This window comes from Penicillium verhagenii (genome assembly GCF_028828195.1).
Source record: "Penicillium verhagenii strain IBT 33310 chromosome Unknown utg000009l_segment0_segment0, whole genome shotgun sequence".
NCBI classification, from domain to species: Eukaryota; Fungi; Ascomycota; class Eurotiomycetes; order Eurotiales; family Aspergillaceae; genus Penicillium; species Penicillium verhagenii.
The window spans coordinates 738,349-757,720 of NW_026643173.1; the positions used below are offsets into that span (position 1 = coordinate 738,349).

Consider the following 19,372-nt stretch of genomic DNA (forward strand, 5'->3'; position numbering starts at 1 on the left):
CAAGGTTTGCACATCGACGGGTTAATCCTTGCCCCCACTTGTCAAGGTTGTAGCCTCATGCCCCCACTCACCACACTAACTTGAAGTCAATCCATGTCCAGACGAGCCTCCATCTGTGGCTGAATTTGTACACTCATTCGAGATTGGAATGAATGTTTGAGTTGATTCAGGTCATTGCCAAGTTGAGACCCTGTTCTAGGTAATTGGGCGATGAAACAGGATTCGTGCAACGAGTGGGGCTTCAAAGGGTCAATGTACAAGCACAAATCATACATGAACTCAATCTTGCTATGTCATAATGAAATAAGAACATGAAAGAAGATTCAATGCAAAAATCTCTGATTTGCACATACAAGACACATTCAATGCTTCTCCACTTTAAAGGCAGAGAAAGCTGACATGAAGTGTAGCTCAATGACGTCAATATCATGCCCCTCTTCCTTGAGCCAAAACTGCATCCGGATTCCTGTCTTCCGTCTTACTCTTAACACTTTCAAAGCTTACAATAAATCTCTGTTTTCTTTTTCTCAATCTTCAAACTCTTCGTTTAGAATACTTCCATTTCAATTAGTACCTTCAAAATGCCCGGTCAAACATTGCCCGTCGACTTGAAGCAATTCAAACAGTTGAAGCTCGATCCTAAGAACACAAGTCTCACCGCTGAACAAAAGCAAGATCTCTTGCATAACATCAACATCTTCAGAGATGCAATCATTGCTTTCACCGCGACGGGTGCCGCCCGCGGCGTCTCCGGCCACACAGGAGGACCCTTCGACACAGCACCCGAAGTCTGCATTCTACTCGCCTTCATCAATGCCAACCCCAATGGATTCGTCGACGCTCTATTCGACGAGGCCGGTCACCGTGTCGCCACACAATACCTTCTCGCAGCCTTAGACGGCAAGATCGAGCCCGACCATCTTCTCAACTACCGTGACGCCAACTCCAAGCTCCCCGGTCACCCCGAACTCGGTCTGACACCCGGCGTGAAGTTCAGTTCCGGTCGTCTCGGCCACATGTGGGGCATGGTTAATGGTATTGCAATGGCCAACAAAGATAAGAATGTCCTTATGTTGGGCTCCGACGGATCCCAGCAAGAAGGAAATGATGCCGAGGCGGCTCGCATTGCGGTCGCAAGGAACTTGAATGTCAAGTTGTTTGTTGATAATAACGACGTGACCATTGCTGGACACCCATCGCAGTACCTGAAGGGATACGATGTCGCTAGCACCCTCGCTGGTCATGGCCTGCATGTTGTGCGGGCTAAGGGTGAGGAGGTGGATTCATTGTACGGTGCCATGTGCGAGGTCATTACTCGCAAGGGCCCTGCCGCTGTGGTTGTAGACCGAACAATGGCTGCTGGAATCGAGGGCATTGAGGGTGAAACTCATGCCCACGATGTCATTACTGTCGATATCGCCCGCAAGTACTTGACCAAGCGCGGTTACAGCAAGGAGCAGCTTGCTTTCTACGATGATATCAAGGGTCGTTCCAACCCACACCAGTACCAGGGCTCTACCAAGGATAAGGGCGCCAATCGCTCTATCTTCGGTGAGGCCGTCAATGGAATCCTCGATCATCTGAGCAAGGAGGAAGCCGAGCGCCGTGTTATGGTTATTGACTCTGATCTTGCGGGATCCACTGGATTGAAGGCCATTCAGTCCAAGCACCCAGAAGTCTTCGTTCCCTCCGGAGTGATGGAGCGTGGCAACTTCTCCGCTGCTGCTGGCTTCGGGTTCGGTAGCAAGGGCGAGCGTCAAGGAGTCTTCTCTACCTTCTCTGCCTTCCTGGAAATGTGCATTTCAGAAATCACCATGGCCCGCCTGAACAACTGCACCGTTCTCTCTCACTTCTCGCACAGTGGTGTCGATGAGATGGCCGATAACACATGCCACTTCGGTTTGAACCACTTCTTCGCCGATAACGGCTTGATGGATGCGGCGACCACCTCGCTGTATTTCCCTGCCGACGGTGACCAAATGACAGCCGTGGTGAACGAAGTCTTCTGGAACCCCGGCATGCGTTTCATCTTCTCCACCCGCTCAAAAGTCCCTTATATCCTCAAGGAAGGAACTGATGAGAAGCTCTACGGTCCGGGATACAAGTTCCTTCCCGGTAAGGAGGAGACAATTCGCACGGGAACTGCGGGATACATTGTTTCGTACGGTGACATGCTCTACCGATCCCTTGATGCCGTTGAGCGTCTGCGCCAATCCGGCCTTGACGTTGGTTTGATCAACAAGCCTACTCTCAATGCTGTTGATGAGGATGCCATCCAGCACTATGGATCTACTCCCTTCGTTCTTGTTGTTGAGTCTATTGCTCAGAAGACCGGCCTTGGCTCGCGCTTGGGAACTCATCTTCTGGAACGCAATCTGACTCCCAAGTTCAAGGCCATCGGTGCCGTCAGGGAAGGTAGTGGTGGACTGTTTGAGCAGATCTATGCTCAGGGACTTGGTCCAGATGATATTGCTGCGGCTGTGAAGAGCCTCGCTGGCAAATAGATATTCTGAGTTTCTTGTCTTGTGAAACTTATGACGAAGCGAGTAAATTGTTTTAACGATGTTGTCAATCCCAATTTTCAATTAATTTAAATTCACATTCCATCTTCTTTGCGTCTCTAATCGGATAATCCTACCACGCGCAAAATTCGATGTTGCTTAAGTAAGACATAATAGCATGTGCAAGTAAATCCTTAGCGTTATCAATAGGACCACAACCGCCAACACTTCTAGTAGTAGCAGTACACTAATCCCGATCATCAGGATGGAAAACCAGAGCTCGAACTTCAATACTCTCCCTCCCGGCCTCATGCTCCGTGTCCGGATTCACAAACGCAGTATGGGGCACCCTCCTCGCCCTCCCATCCGTCTTAGAATCGAAGCATTTGATTAACGTCACCAAATCCGGCGTTTGCGCATAACGGTAGTACCACTTGATATTTGCATCAGGCTTGACGGAATACGTTTCACCCTCGCGATTGGGGTAAATGAGCTTCAGGGGAACCAGATCGCTGTCCGGCACGCTGTGAGCATTTGCTACAGCAAGGGGATCCTTGAGAATTGTTTTGATCGGACGCCAGACATTGATGATCTGGTATCGACCTTTCAGAAGCTCGGGAGCATCTTCTGGTAGATGGTAAGTGACACGGTTTTTTGAAGCTTCATAGGATTGATCGATGTGTACACGCTGGACTGGGCCACGGGATTGACCGCCGGTTCCTCGGCGGATTGTGTGGTCGAAGATGAAGATTCGGGAGGCTCCGGTACTATATGTCAGATGCGAAGACGGTTAGTGAGGGTAATACATGTATGGTGGGAGGTGGAGATGCATAATCAGATTGGAACGTACGCATCTTTGAGCAGCTGCTCTGTTTCCGGGTAGTAGGTGCGCTTTATCTGTTCGTCGTCCAGAAAATCTGTTTCTTGGCTTTTGTGGTAGTAAAATTGGAATCCTTGGCCGTCGAGTGAATAGTCTTGCTCATGGCCGCTGACATCATGAATGGTGGCAGGGAGCACGACTGCCTCTCTTATGTATGTTTCAGGCTGGTTAACATAGCTCGGAGCGAGAGGAGAGCCATCTTCATTTTCTTTGAGGAAGTTCAGCGTCGTTTGAACGTGGTGTGGCTTCTCAGATATCGAAGGAGGGACTTGGGGCTTGTCTGCTAGGAGAGCGGACCCGTGGCTTGGGAGAATTTGGACAGCTGCGGATGCCATGTTTAATCGTTGGTGAGACTGTTGACTTGTTGCGGGCAGTAAATTGAGTATGAGAGCACTTGAGATCTACATCCTCTAGGACCTCATAAAAAAGATTTTATATACTGCCTAGTTTTGCGGGGTTGAGGGTCATATTTGTCAGGCCAGCACGCAATTATCGTCTTACATGGAGAAATGCTGATAAATTCAATTTTGTCGCAACGCGAAGAATATGCAGATGACATGTGCAATGGGCAATGGGTCATGTGTGTCGTCGGGGTGGTGCTACGTGGATTAATAATGTGCGTAATTTATAAGCACTTTGTTGGTTGAGATCTCAGCGTTGGAGGTAGAAAGTAGTAGGCTGGAGAAAGATGAAAATAATATGGCAAGCGGTATCAACTCGAGTACAAAAGAAAGTTGGGAATGATTGCTCGTGTGATTTGCGCTACAGATGGGAACAAAATCATGAATAACATAATTAAAAGCAAATTCGTAGATAAAACTATCGACTCATGAAGGAAAAACCAGGTGTATGCCTCATTAACGTACAGCAGGATCTCGGAGGAAACCATCAGGAGGTGTCCTGCAGTGATGCGTCATAGCGTTGTCGTATTGCGCTTGCTCGCACAAAGCCTCGGTGAAATAATCAAAAAATAGAAATGAGAAAAAACAAAAAAGAAACCCATCGTACACCGGCATCATGAATGAAGGACGAAACGCGAAAATGAAAGAGAAAATAAAAAAAATTGAAGTGAGTCTCACACACATGTGGAGATGAGGTATGGAATGGAATCCAAAAGGGGGGAATAGTAAACAACCTATTGTGACAACTGGACATCATAGACAGAAGAAGAGAATAGGGGCTTTTATGCATGGTGGTGATTCTAAGGCAAGCTTAGAACATGAGGGATCGAGTCTTCTGTCGGCGAGCTTCAGCACTAGGCATCTCGGGTTGGGAATAAGTATGCTTGTGTCTGGGACGAGTGGGTTGGGGCGCCGGCGCCGGCGATCCCGCTGAAGAAGGGGGCCCCATAATTGCACTGGCTCTGTGCGTAGCAGTGGAGGTAGGGGTAGGAATGCTGCTGGGAGGGAATCGGTCGGCAGTTTGGCGGCGAGACTTCATGCTCTTTTCCCGCTTGAGCACAAGATCAGCCCAGGCCTTGATTGGACCGTTGGAGGTAGATCCTTTGCCTACGGCCTCGGACATTACGCGGAGCCATCCCTCCTTGGCACTCGGGCTGTCCGCGTAGAAATCAATGACTTCGCCATTGCCAAAGCGAATCCGGAATCCTTCTTCGACAAACATGTAACCATCTTCCTCCTCAGCAAATGCTGATTTCCGTCGGCCACCGGTCTTACCAGTGGGCTCCTTTTGCATGAGGGATGGACGATCATCGATGAGTTTAGCAGCCTTAGCCAGATTGATCGTCGCACGGGGTTGGCGGGTTGTCTCGTGATAAGCGGTTAACTTCGATCCTTGGAGCTTGAAGAAACGACGGCGCCAGAACTGTTTTATCCGTTAGTATGCGTCAAGATAGAACTGTATTGAAAAGAAGTCAACTTACTGGGCAATCTCCACCCTGTTGGGAAAGATAACCTTCCCAACTACGGGAAGCAACACTCTCGGCGTCACGCATCTCACGAATACAGGCATTCATGCTCTTGGGCATATCATCATCGTTTCCACCCTTAGGCTTCGGGACAAACAGCAGCTGCAACTCCAATTTACCAATCTTGTAGGGAGGACGACGCTGAGCAGTAATACTGGTGGCGCTCTTCTTACTCTTCACGCTGCTGGGTTGTTCGTCCACAGCCCACTCGTTGAAACAAGGAACGTCAACGGTGTAAGGACGGCCATATGCGTGTTTTTCGTGATCACTGAGAGCAACGTATGAACGTGCAAAGCTTCCATCACGCGCAACAACATTGCGCAGGCGCTCCCATACCGGGGCGTTCACGTCCTTGGTTTTTGTCTGTTGTGATTGCATCTGTTGCTGCAGATCCAGCTCTTTGCGACGACGAGGTGATGCAAACACACGGCTAAGGGTGGAAGCCTTTTGGCGTGGAGAGCTTGCCGCTTCCTGAGGGTAAAGCTTATTCTCGTCTACCTTCATTTGGAGTGTCAACTGAAACTCCAAATCATTTTGCACAATAAGCTCGAATTCTTGGCCGATTGGTGCTGATTTCCCAAGCTCAAGCCATGAGGTAGTCACACAGTGGAGACCATTGTCAAGGGTGAGAGAAAAGTAAGATCGTTCACCTATCAATTGTTAGTGATTGAGTACCAGCAGCAAAATGTAGGGAGTAACATACCACGCGGGAGAGGTAGATCCATGTACTTGATTCCCACCACTTTGACGAAAATGCGACCACGCTCTTCACCATCCTCGTACGCCTCTTGGCCAAGCGGCTCGTTTTCATCAATGGTGGGGGGAGCTTCATGCACATTGCTCTGGCGCCCAGGAAGTGGAGGAACTGGTCCTCCCAGAGGCTTCTTCTTCGGCGCTCCACCTGCCATTTTCACACTAGGCTTTCTCGGTTGTCCATTCCAAGGTTCGGTTGTCCAAGTCTGTTGGCTTGCCTTGCGTGGGGATGAACCGGCTGATCGAGTACCACGGGGGTCTTGCGTCGTCGAATCATCAGGGATGGCTGGCTCCTCCTCGCTTCGGTTGCTGGCAATAACAACCTTGGTGTTCTGACGCATGAGGTATCCTCTCTGTTTTGGTAAAAATGTGTTAGTCGGTGATTTGTAAGGCATGCAGTTGGGAAATCCTCGGGTTTGGGTCTCCTGGAAGTGGACGGGGGAAGAATCAAGAACGGAAAGAGCGAGGTCGAACGCCACCTTTTGAGATTCAATCACACGGTCAAACTCCTTGTTAAGGCCGAAGCCAAGGCTTTCTTCCTGGATGCTGAATGGAATATCCAACTTCATCAAGCTTGATTGACGCTGGCTCAGATTGGATGGCAAAGCTAATTGTGGGGCGGCATCGACCTTGGAAGCTTCTTTTTCTGGTTCCTGGGAATCGTTGGAGGCCTGCTTCATTAATGGTGGGATCTGAGGGACAGGGGGTATATGTTGACCACTAATCTTGCGACGAGTGGCTGCCATGGAATCCATGTCTGCTGGAGTCAGTGATGGGCGGGTCTTCAATCCAGCACCGGGGGCGCGAATTGTAGCGACTGGCTCGGGAACGGACTCATCCGAGGAGCTTTCGACGTCGTGGTCTTCTTCAAACTCCTCCTGTTCATCGTCATCAAATGCTTCTTCTCCCTCATCCTCAACCGGATGACGGATCACCGAGTCTGGTGTAGATGGTTCCGAAATCGGCTCCTCCTTCATCTCAGGAGTCACCGGGCGACCAAGCGACTGGCGAATAGAGGCCAGATCCAGATGGTGGTCGGCCTCGGATTCGAGGCTTGCATCTTCTTCTACCTCGTTACATTCGGGAGCAAGAGGGCTCGCCGCACCTGCAAGCGGGGTAGACTGGCCTGATCCGTTGCTATGCATATTTCCAGCAGCTTCAGCGGCTGACTTCAAGGAGTAGTTGCTATCTTCGTCGTACTTCGCACGGTGATCTCGAGAGGAGAGGCTGTGATCTGATGAGTTCTGGTAATAGTCTGGGATAGCGTAAAGATCATCGTCATGGGCCTCTTCTTTGATAATCACACTCGAAGCATCGTCATCATCGTCTATTTCCAATGACGGGATAGGGACATCAGGGTCGTAATTGCCATATTCATCGGGGCTGGACGGGATGTGAGAGTCTTCGTCGAAATAGTCGTCCTCCTCATAGCTGTCGCCCTTGCGAATGTCCCTTAGGATTGAGTCCCGAGATATACGAGGTGGTGAGAAAATATCATTCGCAGCTGGTTCCTCAGCATCATCGTTTTCATCGGCAGAGTTCAGGTCATCCTCCTTTGGCATCGGGCTAACAGCTCGTTCGCCTGTTTCCTCTTCTTCGCCATTTCCATCCGGCTTTTTCTGATCTTGCATCATCATAAGGGAGAGCCTATCCTCCAGTGACATATCCCCGTCAATGTCCGCCTTTTTGCAGGAAGCCGGAGCAAGTGGAGCTGGAAGTCCCCGTTGACTACCGCTGCCAAACTCAAAAGCATCCAACGTCTTGCTTGCTGAAGAGGGACGTGAACCAGATGCACGGGATACTGATGGCAGTGGGGGCAGAGGTGGCAGGGGACGTCGCTCCCCATTTGAATCTAATGACTCGACACGAGAGTGGTGGGAAGATTCACCTCCGCGTGAAAGTGGTCGGTCCTCAACAACTTCATCGTCGACTGTATCTGCGAAGGAATCTCCTTCGTCATTGACGCCGGGACTCATGAATCGCCATTCGTCTGGTAGAACGACCGGTGTCTTTTCAGTATCCTCGAGGGATGCGTCAAAGCTGTCATCGCGCTCCACAGATGACTCGTGTTCAAATCCAGCATCTTCGTAGTCCTCCGAATCATAACTGTTTTCGCGGGACTCGGAAGCCAATGATGATGGATCCGGTGTTCGCATTTCATATTCGTTTACTTGGGGCGGTGCAGCATCGAAGGTCACACTCTTAGCATGTCGGTGGCCAGCACTATCATACTCGGACCAGATATCGCTTTGTGGGTCGAAGCCCTTACCGTATCGAGTGGCCTTGGAAAGTGAAGATTTGCTCGGCGATGGCTGCTCCTTGCTTGGGGAGTGTGGTCGCGTTATTTCCTCAACGTCTTCGTCTGTGAACTGCGACTTGGCGAGGTTCATTTGGCTCTCTCGGTTAGGAGACCGATCGACGGCCAAAGGCCTGTGGGGCACAGAAACCCGCGCGGGATCATATTCTTGGCCACCCTCCCTAAACATGTTGTGATTCTTCACTCGCGACACACGCTTCAAGTCCTCGAGGGATGGACGCCTAGCGGGTATGAAGACAGACTCTGGGTCATAAGGCGCCCGGTTCTCAGCGCCCTTAGAGAACGGCGATGGTGATTCACGGCCCTTCCAAAAGAGGTGTGGGGAGGTTCCATTGTTTAAAGGTGAGATATCGTATGCGGTCTGCTCACCACCCGGTGTCTGTTAATAATAGTCAGTATGATGAGGCATCTGGGCTTCGGCGACAATATCCTCATACCTTAGAAGCCTGGTTCGAACTAGGTGAATTTCGCCTTTGTGCCATCGGGCTCACTTCAGACAGTGGCCGTTGAGCGAGTCCACCAGCCATTATCGGATTTGGTGTGCGAAATCAGGTAGGTGATTATCGCGTAAACAAATAACCAACACAGGCGGTGACTGTTGGTGTGTCAGCTGAAGTTCACCACGTGAAAGTTCGAGACTAGTCGTTGACGGTAGGGAAAGTGGTTTCAGACGACGACAAGACATACCTTTAGTCAATGGATATGAAAAGTCGCGTGGAAAATGTTTGCTCCAGAGAGTCCAGGTACATACGCCGTGAAAGCGTAAAAAGTCGTGACGATCGTCTCAGGAATGCAGGTTCGTCACCAGCACAATGCCTCTCGACTCTCCAAACCAAGAACTCAATGAAAACAAAGTTCAAAAGCGAATGAATAACGAGTGGAGGAGGATAAGAGGAGGGGGTCGGATCTCGATATCTATTCCATGGATCAGAAAGTGGATTGTTACCCCAAAGCAAGTTGCGCTTGTTGACAGTCTTCCGGGAGTATCCATGGCAACGCGTTTCAGGTGGAGAGACGCTTTTCCGGTTTGATACGCGACGGATAGATGACTCATCCACGATAAGGATCACATGACCCTTGAGCCTCGAATATCAGGTTCAGTGATCTACACTAGTCCCGGATAGGCATGGCGTTGAATTAATCCTGAATTGAGTGAACCCGCGATTTTTCTTGGTCTGGAACTTTACTGACGAAACCCTCATCCTCTTATTCTTTGTTGCCGTTCATCTTATCTGCTTTCTTCAGGCAGAATGCCTCTGCCCATTCGTTCATCAATATGCTTCCTGTGTCAATCTAAGCCGACCTCTTTTCCTTCACCAGCGGTTCTCTCGACATGGCAAGCCACGCGAACCATGGCCACTGCGCGTTTGCGCCGCAAGGCCTCTCGCATGGCACTGTCGCCTGATGTTGCAAAGCACACTCTCAAGAAGCCACGTAACTCCACTGCTGGGCCCTTTGCGAGCATGAACCAAACTGAGGCCCGTATCCCGGACACACCACGATCCCGATCTCAAGCTGCCCTCAGACGTTCCGGCCGCGGCGATGACCCTAAATCCCAGAAGCCCGAGAGTCCTTTATACAAGGCGTTGAAGATGCAAACAACTCTATCTCCCGTAACCTACGGGCGTCGAACCGCTATCAAATCGAAAATTGCCAACGTTACCAGCTTCGACCATATGCCTCTCCTTCCTGCGGTTCGGCAATCGATCTTCACTCAAGCTCTACCCGGTCTCGCGGAGATCGTCCCAACACCGATTCAACGACTCGCCATCCCACAGCTCCTGAGTCAGAAACCGAATAAGAAGACTGCTTCGAAGGATGCCGATGATGACTTTCAATACGACCAGTTTCTATTAGCGGCTGAAACAGGATCCGGAAAGACCTTGGCCTATCTGCTTCCGGTGGTCGACGCAATCAAGCGCGCGGAAGCACTGGATAAACAGGAAGAAAAACTCCAGGAGGAGCAAAAAGCGAAGGAACGAGAGGAAAGATTAAGGACTCGGACATACGACCTGGAGCCCGAAGTGGCCCCTATGACCAACGAGGGTCGTCCCAGGGCTATTATTCTTGTCCCCACGTCAGAATTGGTAGCTCAAGTTGGAGAGAAAGTTAAGGCGCTCGCGCATGCTGTCAAGTACCGATCGGGTATTATCTCCTCGAACCTCACCCCCCGCCGGATCAAGAACACCCTTTTCCACCCTGATGGCATTGACATTCTTGTTTCCACCCCTCACCTCCTCGCCTCTATCGCAAAGACCAATCCCTACGTGCTCAGTCGTGTCAGTCACCTCGTCCTTGACGAAGCTGATTCTTTGATGGATCGTTCTTTCATTCCCACTACCATGGAAGTAGTGGATAAGGCAGCCATGTCACTCAAAAAACTGATCTTCTGTTCCGCCACTATCCCCAAGAGTCTCGATACTCAAATTCGCAAACGCTACCCCGATGTTAAGCGCCTGACAACCCCGAACCTCCACGCCATCCCTCGCCGTGTTCAGCTGGGTGTTGTAGATATCGACAAGGAACCCTACCGTGGAAACCGGACTCTTGCCTGCGCCGATGTCATTTGGTCAATTGGCAAAGCAGGTGATGGAGCCGATGGCGAGACACACGGTCCTGTCCTTTCCAAATACATGGGGCCCAAGGTCAAGAAGATTATTGTTTTTGTCAACGAGCGAGAGGAGGCGGATGAGGTTGCACAGTTCCTTCAGACCAAGGGTATTGATGCGACTTCCTTATCTCGCGACTCCAGCTCCCGCAAGCAACAAGAAATCTTGGCAGAATTTACCGAAGTTGATCAGCCCCCATCCTCAGAAGACATTCTGATGGCGAAGAAGCAACACCGCATGGAGAAAGAAATCCCCTTGGAACTTTCCGACCGGAGATCTGAAATGACCCGTCGTCTCCCCAATACAAGGGTCCTCGTTACGACAGATATTGCCTCTCGAGGTATTGATACATTGGCCGTGAAAACAGTGGTGCTCTACCACGTGCCTCATACTACGATCGATTTCATCCATCGTCTAGGCCGTCTCGGTCGCATGGGAAAGCGTGGTCGTGGTGTTGTCCTGGTTGGCAAGAAAGACCGCAAGGACGTTGTTCGTGAAGTCCGTGAGGGTATGTTCCGTGGACAGGCCCTGATCTAGATGTAGTATATTTTGATCACCTTGTATAAATATGTACCATATATGGCGTTGTGTGTACTTTAGTAAATGAAAATACCCGATACACATGATTGATATGTCTAGGTGCAGCATCTGTGCACATCAATTCATCACGCCGAGATTAAAGGCCACATGCAGCCCGGGAGGCAGGAATGTCAACTGGTAACTGTGGATTTCAATCTGGATTTAACATCAACATTGAATTGATTGGTCAACTCAAAACATTTGTTTGAACCTTCCAAAATTGTAACCTTAGGTCATGTGTACAATGGCGGCACCTGGGACCTTATGTATGTCAAAGGTACTAGGACTAAATAGTACTGATGTGTATACTCAAAGCACTTGAGCACTTGAGTAGTAAACAATCGAATGCACATGTAGGGGGCAGTAGTTGAGCACTTCAAGTTACATCGTACTTGTTGTTTCGGTCAAATATATTTCAAATGTTTGCAACCAACCCCTTCCCCGGGAACATTGAAAAACTTTGAACCAACTCACCGCGACAAGCATGCATCGATTTGAACCTTCCAGCTTGGCAAATAACCATTCAAGTGTTTTTAATTGCTGGAATCTAATTCCTAAAGTCAAAGTCGCCTTCAGGTCCCCGAAAGTAATCTTGGAAATATGGTATGGAAAGAGATGGTGCTAACATTTGAAGGTTTCGCGACAACAACATTCAAATTTACTCTTTTTTTTTTTGAAAGCCTTTGAGGGAGATCGCTCCTGAATAAACTGGAGACATCAATGCATTGCGAAGATCTCACATTGATAAGTTATTACAAACCGTTTGATTTGCTTGACGAACCACCAAGGTATCAAGAGCATGATGCAACAGAAGACTCGACAACGGAACATTGAGCAGAATGATCACTGATATGAATTGCTGATTGACTTCGATATCCACCTATTTTCATGGACATGCTATTACTAGTATGCATATAGCCTGCTTGCTACACTGTTAGTATTATGAGTCATAGGATACTATTGAAGAAAATGAGCTTTAATTCCAAGATTTCACCTTTTAACATTTCTGAATTCCTTATTTATAACAACTTGTAGATAGGTCTTTTTTCCATGGGATAAGTGCCATACCAGTTCACAACAACATGGACTTGGGGGGTACGCTAGTACGCCTCGCTTATTAGTTTGGTCAGTAAAGCAGGATTATTCTTGGAGCCTACAAAGTACAAAAAAGCGTCAGCATAATTTTACGCTAGTCGTCATTGGTGCGCATTATTCCAAGGTCGGTGGTGGATGCTGGACGCGTAAACCCAAGTCCGCGTCCATCAATTCACCAAGTATCCGATCGGCTGTAGTCGGGACTCAAAACGTGAATTGAAAAGAAAAAGAAAAAAGAAAAGAATTCCAGTCTCCAAATCCAATCCTGTGCCATCTCTAGATATCAACTTACAATCATCCGGTGTTCGTAGTTATCCTGTGTATCCCAGCACCGGACGCGTCATCACCTAAAATCCTTCAGATTCTCGAGGTTTTCGAGATTTCCTCTCTCAAGGCTGACGTCACTCCCTGTGAGTGACAAGGACTTTGGAAACATTTGAATTGAAATTTGCCTTGGCTTGTTTGGCTATTTGCCATCAATATCACTATGAAGACCCTGCCATGTTTGTTTTTCTGGCTTCTGGCGCAGTGCGCATATACATCGGCCGAGACGACAGAGAGCAGCACTGATAGGAGCTCAACAACCACCACTTCTTCATCCTCATCCTCATCAGACACTACCACTGGGTATATCGTTGTTACATCGGAAACCTCCGTCGCGGTTCCTACCGGCGACTACATCAGCTATACCACGACTGAGATTGTGTCATCCGCCGAGCTCAATGCCACGGCCTCAAGCAACGCTACAGCCACGACCTCCACAACCGCGACAGATGTTGTCCTCGTCGGAACAGGCTCCAACAGCACAACAACATCTTCCACGGCCACAGCAACAAACACGCAAGCATGCAACGGCTACACCGAGTTCTGCGAAAGGAAATATTCCAACATCACGATGGTAACGGCGCACAACAGTCCGTTTGTCAAGAAGAACAACATAGCGTCGAACCAAGACTACGACGTCACAATTCAACTGGATAACGGTATACGAATGGGTGAGTGCATTATGTTCCGATTCCATGCATCTTCGCCTAACAATCTATAGTCTCTTTCGAGGCACACTATTATGAAGATGACATCTATCTCTGCCACACCTCCTGCGACCTTCTCAACATGGGCACCCTAGAGGCATACTTGACAACCATCACAAAGTGGATCAAGAAAAATCCCTACGATATCGTGACTGTCCTAATCGTCAACTCCGACTACGTGACTCCTTCAAATTTCACTGCACCCATCAAGAACTCCGGGTTGATCGACTACGTATACGAGCCCTGGAGTATCCCGATGAGCCTGGACGACTGGCCTACCCTCTCCGAAATGATCCTCACTGGGAAACGCGCAGTGGTTTTCATGGACTATGAGGCCGATCAATCGGAGTACCCCTATCTTTTGGATGAATTCTCCCAAATGTGGGAGACGCCGTTTTCACCGGTCAACCGTTCATTCCCTTGCACGGCACAACGCCCCGTCGGTATCACCGAGAAAGAGGCCAAGAACCGCATGTACATGGCCAACCACAACCTAAATCTGGAGATCATCTTTGATGATATAGACATATTGATCCCAGACTCTGCAGAAATCAATGTGACGAATGCAGTCTCGGGCTACGGAAGTTTGGGGGTTATGGCTAATAACTGTCGAAGTGAGTCTTTTAGTATGACCTTTTTCACTGATCTTTCTGCTAACATGGCCAGGTGATTGGGATCGACCGCCGAATTTCCTTCTCGTCGATTATTACAACGATGGTAACTTTGCTGGTTCGGTTTTCAAAGTTGCTGCCGAGATGAATAACGTTACTTATACCGGCGACTGCTGTGGAGCATCATCGGATGCTATGAGGATCAGCAGCGCTTTAAGTGTGTCTTCTTTGGTTGCTCTTGTGAGCATTTTCGTATCATACTTGATGTAAATTGCTTTTGTACACGTGCTGCCAGAGCACAAATGCCCTTTAGAGGATTCGTTAATCTATATAAAGGAGAATAGAGAACATTAATGATTTATGGACTATAGAAACTCATCAAGTGCTGACCAATATTCATTACATCTGATCGGAGATAGATTAGCTTAAATTTAGGGTATACAAGACCCACCGGCTAATATTAAAGGTCCACCGATTGACCACAGATCGCGGGTTCCACACAACGGACATCCCGCCCATTACTCCCGAAGTCCGTTATCAGATCAAGCTCTATTCTTGGAGATCCACCGAGCCTATTGTCTATTTGAATGTCAGGTGTTTCTTCCATCTTGGACACTCATTACATCAATACGCAGCTTTGCTTGATGTGGTAGCAGGGTGTGAATATTACAAAGAAGTTATATACTCAATCTACGCAGTTCCAACACGGATGGAAATCATAATATTCATCAGTCACGCTCTAAACAAGTACTTGTCATTTTGGATATCATAATTGTAACAGGAAATAACAACCTTGGAAAAGACAAGAGCTCACATAAGATCTTGCCCAACAAAGAATTGCCAAAGGCCATATTGATCTGGCATGTCCGGCCCAGCACCCGGGTACACATTGAGGAACGAAAGATCAGACTGGCTATCAGCAGGCGAAGTGTTCAGATTCCAGAGTGTATTAGCATAATTCGGATGGGTGTCGTCCTAAAAGGTTTTTATGTCAGTTGAATGAAGCCATAGTGGCCGTGCTTCAAGAGTCACACATACCTGCATCTGCATGCCGAGGGCCGAGTAAAAGCCAGCACCGAGATACTCCTGCGGCACCGGTTGTTCATGCCCGTTAATCGGACTGTCATTTGAGAAATTGTGTTGATTATATGAGCCTGAAGTCGAAGACGGAGCTGTGAAGTGTGTAGACGACGTGGGTGTGGATACTGGCTCGTCAATTCTGGTGTTGCGTGTGCCGAGGGTCATGTTGCGGGAGATGCGGCGGAGTACTTCGGAGAAGGGAGCGGGTTTGGGGATTGGTTGTTGCTGATGACCTAGGTTGAAAGTGCGAGCCTTGGCTGATCGGCGGGATTGGCTCTCAGATATAAGATCGCTGTGGCGAAGCGGGACAAGGTTAGATAAGAAGAAGCGTTTTGAAATGGAGGCTCCTACCTGATGATGCGGAATGCAGACTCGACGATCCTTCGCAGTGGGGTATTGCTGATCTCGCCGAACATTGAGAAAATCTCTCGTACCATGTAAATAGTCCGTGTTCGTTCGTCGATTTCCGCAGGCGGCAAATTACTGATATGAGGTTAGCTCTGGTATTGATATCCAGTGTTTGATAGAAAGACTTACTTGTCGATGGACCAGAAGAGATCTAAAAAGAGAACCATAGCTGAGCTTAATGTGTGTGAATACACGAACCTGGACGTGGTGGGACAAGCTATTAGTTTTTTTGGTTCTCGAGCCGAGCCATAATTGTCTCGTGTATCTTACCACAAGGAGCCACTTGTTGTCAAGTCACGTAGGTTATAATGACAATCAACCACTATACGTGCAGACTTCAGACAATTGTCTCTGGAGTTTGCGAACTTGGAGCCTTTTGCGTAACCGCGTGAGAGGAAGGGTCGATTGAGGCGAACGATGCGAGAATGTATCTAGGGAGAAAACCAGTTTAGCAACTTGACGAATGGGGAGATGAACCAGAGTGGAGCTGCGCATACCCCTTCTAGAGCAATATCTGGTGATAAGATGGCAAATTAGTATTTCTCCATGCAAGAAAATTTGGGGCATTTGTACTTCGCTGTCGGCGGATTCTAGGATCACTGCCATCAACCACACTATTTTCTCTCTGGAAAGCTTCGCTGGAAATCATATCGGAGTCAACTTTCTATACAGAGTTCATCAATTTTGGCACGACTCACGGCAAACCTTCCAAGATCTTCCGGTATCCAGCGTCCAGCTCCAGGACTGGATTTATCAGTCAGTTCTGGATCTCATCCTTCGTTATCAATCAGTAGACTCACCAGTAGAATATGAGAATTTATCAGCGTAGGTGATAAGCTTGTCAAATGTCAAACGCAGCATATTTGCAATATTCCACTTATATACCTCAAAGGAGCTGGCTGTGACGACATGCGCAGGTCGAGGTGTATACTGCCATTCTGTGGGTGATAATTCCCAATCATTGACATTATCGACACGTTGTGATGTACACTGATCGAGGTGAATGGTGTAGCAGCGAAAACGTGCTGATGCGGACATCCAATCAGCCCATTGCAGCATCATCCAGATTCGGAGTCCCATGTGGCGTTTGACAGCGTTCTTGCCAGGGGGCCAGGCTGGGTCATCAGGTGGCATTCTATATAGAATTAATAAGCGATGAAAAATAAGCAAAATTCTGTCACTTTATTAACACTCACGTCTCTGGGTTGTTTCCTAGCCTGTGTAAGCCCAACAGTTGAGCCGTGCGAATGGCCAAAGCGTTCCAATTGAGCATCGTATCTGCTTTTCTCCAGGCGCTTGAAAGCTGGAAAAACTGGTTAAATAGAATAACTATCCTGTTCGGAGTTAGAATCGATGCAAAGTATAGACAAAGGGCCCAGAAGCTCCAACTTACTGCACCGTCCTCACTCGAGGTGTGGACATTGCATCGCCAAGGTAGAGTGCCTTCATGCTCACAGCATGGTATTGGCTAATGAGCTCAGATAGCCTCTGATGCGTATATCCATGGAATGGATGGCCTGGGGCCGTTGGGGCCGTTGACCGATTGTCAAGTGCTAGCGCCATTACCATGAAGAAGACAGACAACCATAGTGGATCAAGCTCATTATGGCGTTGTTGTGCCATTGTCTCCCAAAAGTAATTCATCTCTGCCTGGAAAGAAGGCCAACTTTGGTACTCAAAACATCAGCAAGGTGTTGGTGGTTGTGAGAATTTGACAATGAATCCACTAAAAAACTTACTGTAAAATGCGAGACCGCCAATGAAGGATGTTATTGTACTGTTCAGCTAGATAATAGCTTTGTCGTAGGGTTGGAAGGTGTTCGAGAATACTGTTCATAGCATCAAACCTGTTCTTGAGGAGGGCCTGTGGATTGTCGTCCTCAAAACCTCGTTGTTGCATCAACAAAGGGTTATATCGATCGAGTGCAACGTCCCACGGAGGTGCCATCACACTAGTGAGGGCCGTCGTATATTCATGGCTCTGCTGCTGATTCTGATCATGTTTGCGACGTGGATCATCTTTGGCGGTCCCGGCCAATGCTGCCCCAGAGGCAGGGGTAAGCATGTTGCCTCTCCAGTATTCATGAGAGGTCATCGACCCAGATGTGGATCCAGGCTCATTTGCTTGAGGGTTGAAGGCAATACTCTCCAGAACCACGGCTGCATTCTCAGCTGCATCGTCATAAAAATCAGTCACACCCTTAGAAGCAGCCCCATTGGAGTGAGCATTTGAAGTTGGATTTGAATTGGAACTCGAAGTTCGTGAGTCTGGTGCAGTGACAGCGTTGGCTTCTGCAGTAGTCGATGCTGATTCTCGGGGCACATTTGCTGCATTTTCCTCTTGGCTTTTCGACGGTGATAATTTGATAGAAGGTTGCTGAGCGTTAGTGACTGCTTTGGCAATCTGCGCAGGCAGTACTAGCAGCGTCTCCTGGAGAGTATCGAGACGTTTTTGTAGTTCATCGACTTGAGTTTTTAAAGCGAATGGTTGTGGTGACGGCTCGACTTTCGCGTTTTCCCATCTACACGAGCCAGGCACACCTCTCTTCACGCAGGCCATGCAGGGAACATTGCGATCGCACTTTATTTTTCGCCGTCTGCATTCCGAACAAGAAATGGCCATGCGTGGCCTTTTTGAGTCGCGCTTATCATCGGCATCTTCCTCATTCCCACTGTCATTGTCATTGAAGGACCCCTGGGATCCAAGCGATGAATCGAACGGATGCTTAGGCCCATCCAAATTTTCAGGATGTACAATATTGGCGAATGGTCTCTTGCCTGAGGTATCAGCCCAATCCTGTGCGGTAGAGGCGGAAGTTACATGGCTGTGAGGGTCAGACGCCTCTCCAAGAGGCGGACCGAATTGCTGAAACGGTCGCGCTGGATTTGAGTCCCACGTCCGATCACCATCGATCAAGTGCGCAAATGATGACATTGTGCATTGGACGTGTGGGTGAAGGGACGGAGAGTCCGGGGGAACTGTGTCTCACGGTCGGCTTCCGTGGCGCGCGCAACCAGAGGTTGGGCGAATTCAGGGCCCTCTTCCGCGATAAGCTGCAAGGGTCTAGCGGGATCTAGCGGGAGATTTTGGGGGTATCAATGATAGGCTTAATTCGCCCACGCGGTCCTTCACACAGGTTGCAGAACATGGGGGAGAAAGGGGAGCTTCGGTGAAAGCTCGGTGATCGATACGGAGTGTCCGTTAGATTTTATCCATCGCCCCACAATTTACATCATGCTCAAGACTCTTGGCTCTTTCCACACACGGTCGGAGATCGTTGCTCAAAACGACTATCGGATTCTTTTCACGGTCCGACCATAATCCTTTTCAGGAGCCAAGACTTGCCCCATGGACTCGGCACTCGATTCACGGCTAATATGTATTGATTGACGAAGTTTTTTCCGTGCAGTAGGAATGCCAAGGCTTGTACGGGAAAAGGAATCCATAGTTTTCTCCCGTAAGTTGTTTCATCAGGCTTGAGCAACTGGCCAATTGAAGAGTCAAATTTTAAGGGTATAAAAGAGATGAATCACCAGCGAAAATTCCCCCTCCGCCTAGAAATCATAATGCTATCGCTCGA

The 19,372-nt window shown here is 48.7% G+C and overlaps 6 protein-coding genes across 6 annotated transcripts; 3 read left to right on the forward strand and 3 right to left on the reverse strand.

The window, feature by feature from the left end:
- Positions 1–581: 581 nt before the first annotated feature.
- N7466_009332 (uncharacterized protein) lies at positions 582–2,504 on the forward strand (the record flags this gene model as incomplete). Its single annotated transcript, XM_057168721.1, has 1 exon — positions 582–2,504. The coding sequence occupies one exon, from the start codon at positions 582–584 to the stop codon at positions 2,502–2,504; it is 1,923 nt and encodes a 640-aa protein (XP_057017427.1).
- Positions 2,505–2,748: 244 nt separating this feature from the next.
- Positions 2,749–3,716, reverse strand: N7466_009333 (uncharacterized protein; the record flags this gene model as incomplete). Its single annotated transcript, XM_057168722.1, has 2 exons — positions 2,749–3,268; positions 3,352–3,716. The coding sequence occupies 2 exons, from the start codon at positions 3,714–3,716 to the stop codon at positions 2,749–2,751; spliced, it is 885 nt and encodes a 294-aa protein (XP_057017428.1).
- Positions 3,717–4,593: 877 nt separating this feature from the next.
- On the reverse strand, positions 4,594–8,905 carry bud4 (uncharacterized protein; the record flags this gene model as incomplete). The annotated part of the gene is made up of 4 exons (XM_057168723.1): positions 4,594–5,205; positions 5,264–5,958; positions 6,012–8,757; positions 8,816–8,905. The coding sequence occupies 4 exons, from the start codon at positions 8,903–8,905 to the stop codon at positions 4,594–4,596; spliced, it is 4,143 nt and encodes a 1,380-aa protein (XP_057017429.1).
- Positions 8,906–9,730: 825 nt separating this feature from the next.
- Positions 9,731–11,524, forward strand: mrh4 (ATP-dependent RNA helicase MRH4; the record flags this gene model as incomplete). Its single annotated transcript, XM_057168724.1, has 1 exon — positions 9,731–11,524. One exon carries the CDS (start codon positions 9,731–9,733, stop codon positions 11,522–11,524), a length of 1,794 nt encoding a protein of 597 aa, XP_057017430.1.
- A 1,624-nt stretch (positions 11,525–13,148) lies between these two features.
- On the forward strand, positions 13,149–14,573 carry N7466_009336 (PLC-like phosphodiesterase; the record flags this gene model as incomplete). The annotated part of the gene is made up of 3 exons (XM_057168725.1): positions 13,149–13,656; positions 13,707–14,306; positions 14,359–14,573. The coding sequence occupies 3 exons, from the start codon at positions 13,149–13,151 to the stop codon at positions 14,571–14,573; spliced, it is 1,323 nt and encodes a 440-aa protein (XP_057017431.1).
- A 540-nt stretch (positions 14,574–15,113) lies between these two features.
- On the reverse strand, positions 15,114–18,726 carry N7466_009337 (Zn(II)2Cys6 transcription factor; the record flags this gene model as incomplete). The annotated part of the gene is made up of 7 exons (XM_057168726.1): positions 15,114–15,278; positions 15,342–15,810; positions 15,921–15,942; positions 16,592–16,926; positions 16,988–17,125; positions 17,185–17,457; positions 17,531–18,726. 7 exons carry the CDS (start codon positions 18,724–18,726, stop codon positions 15,114–15,116), a joined length of 2,598 nt encoding a protein of 865 aa, XP_057017432.1.
- Positions 18,727–19,372: the final 646 nt, after the last annotated feature.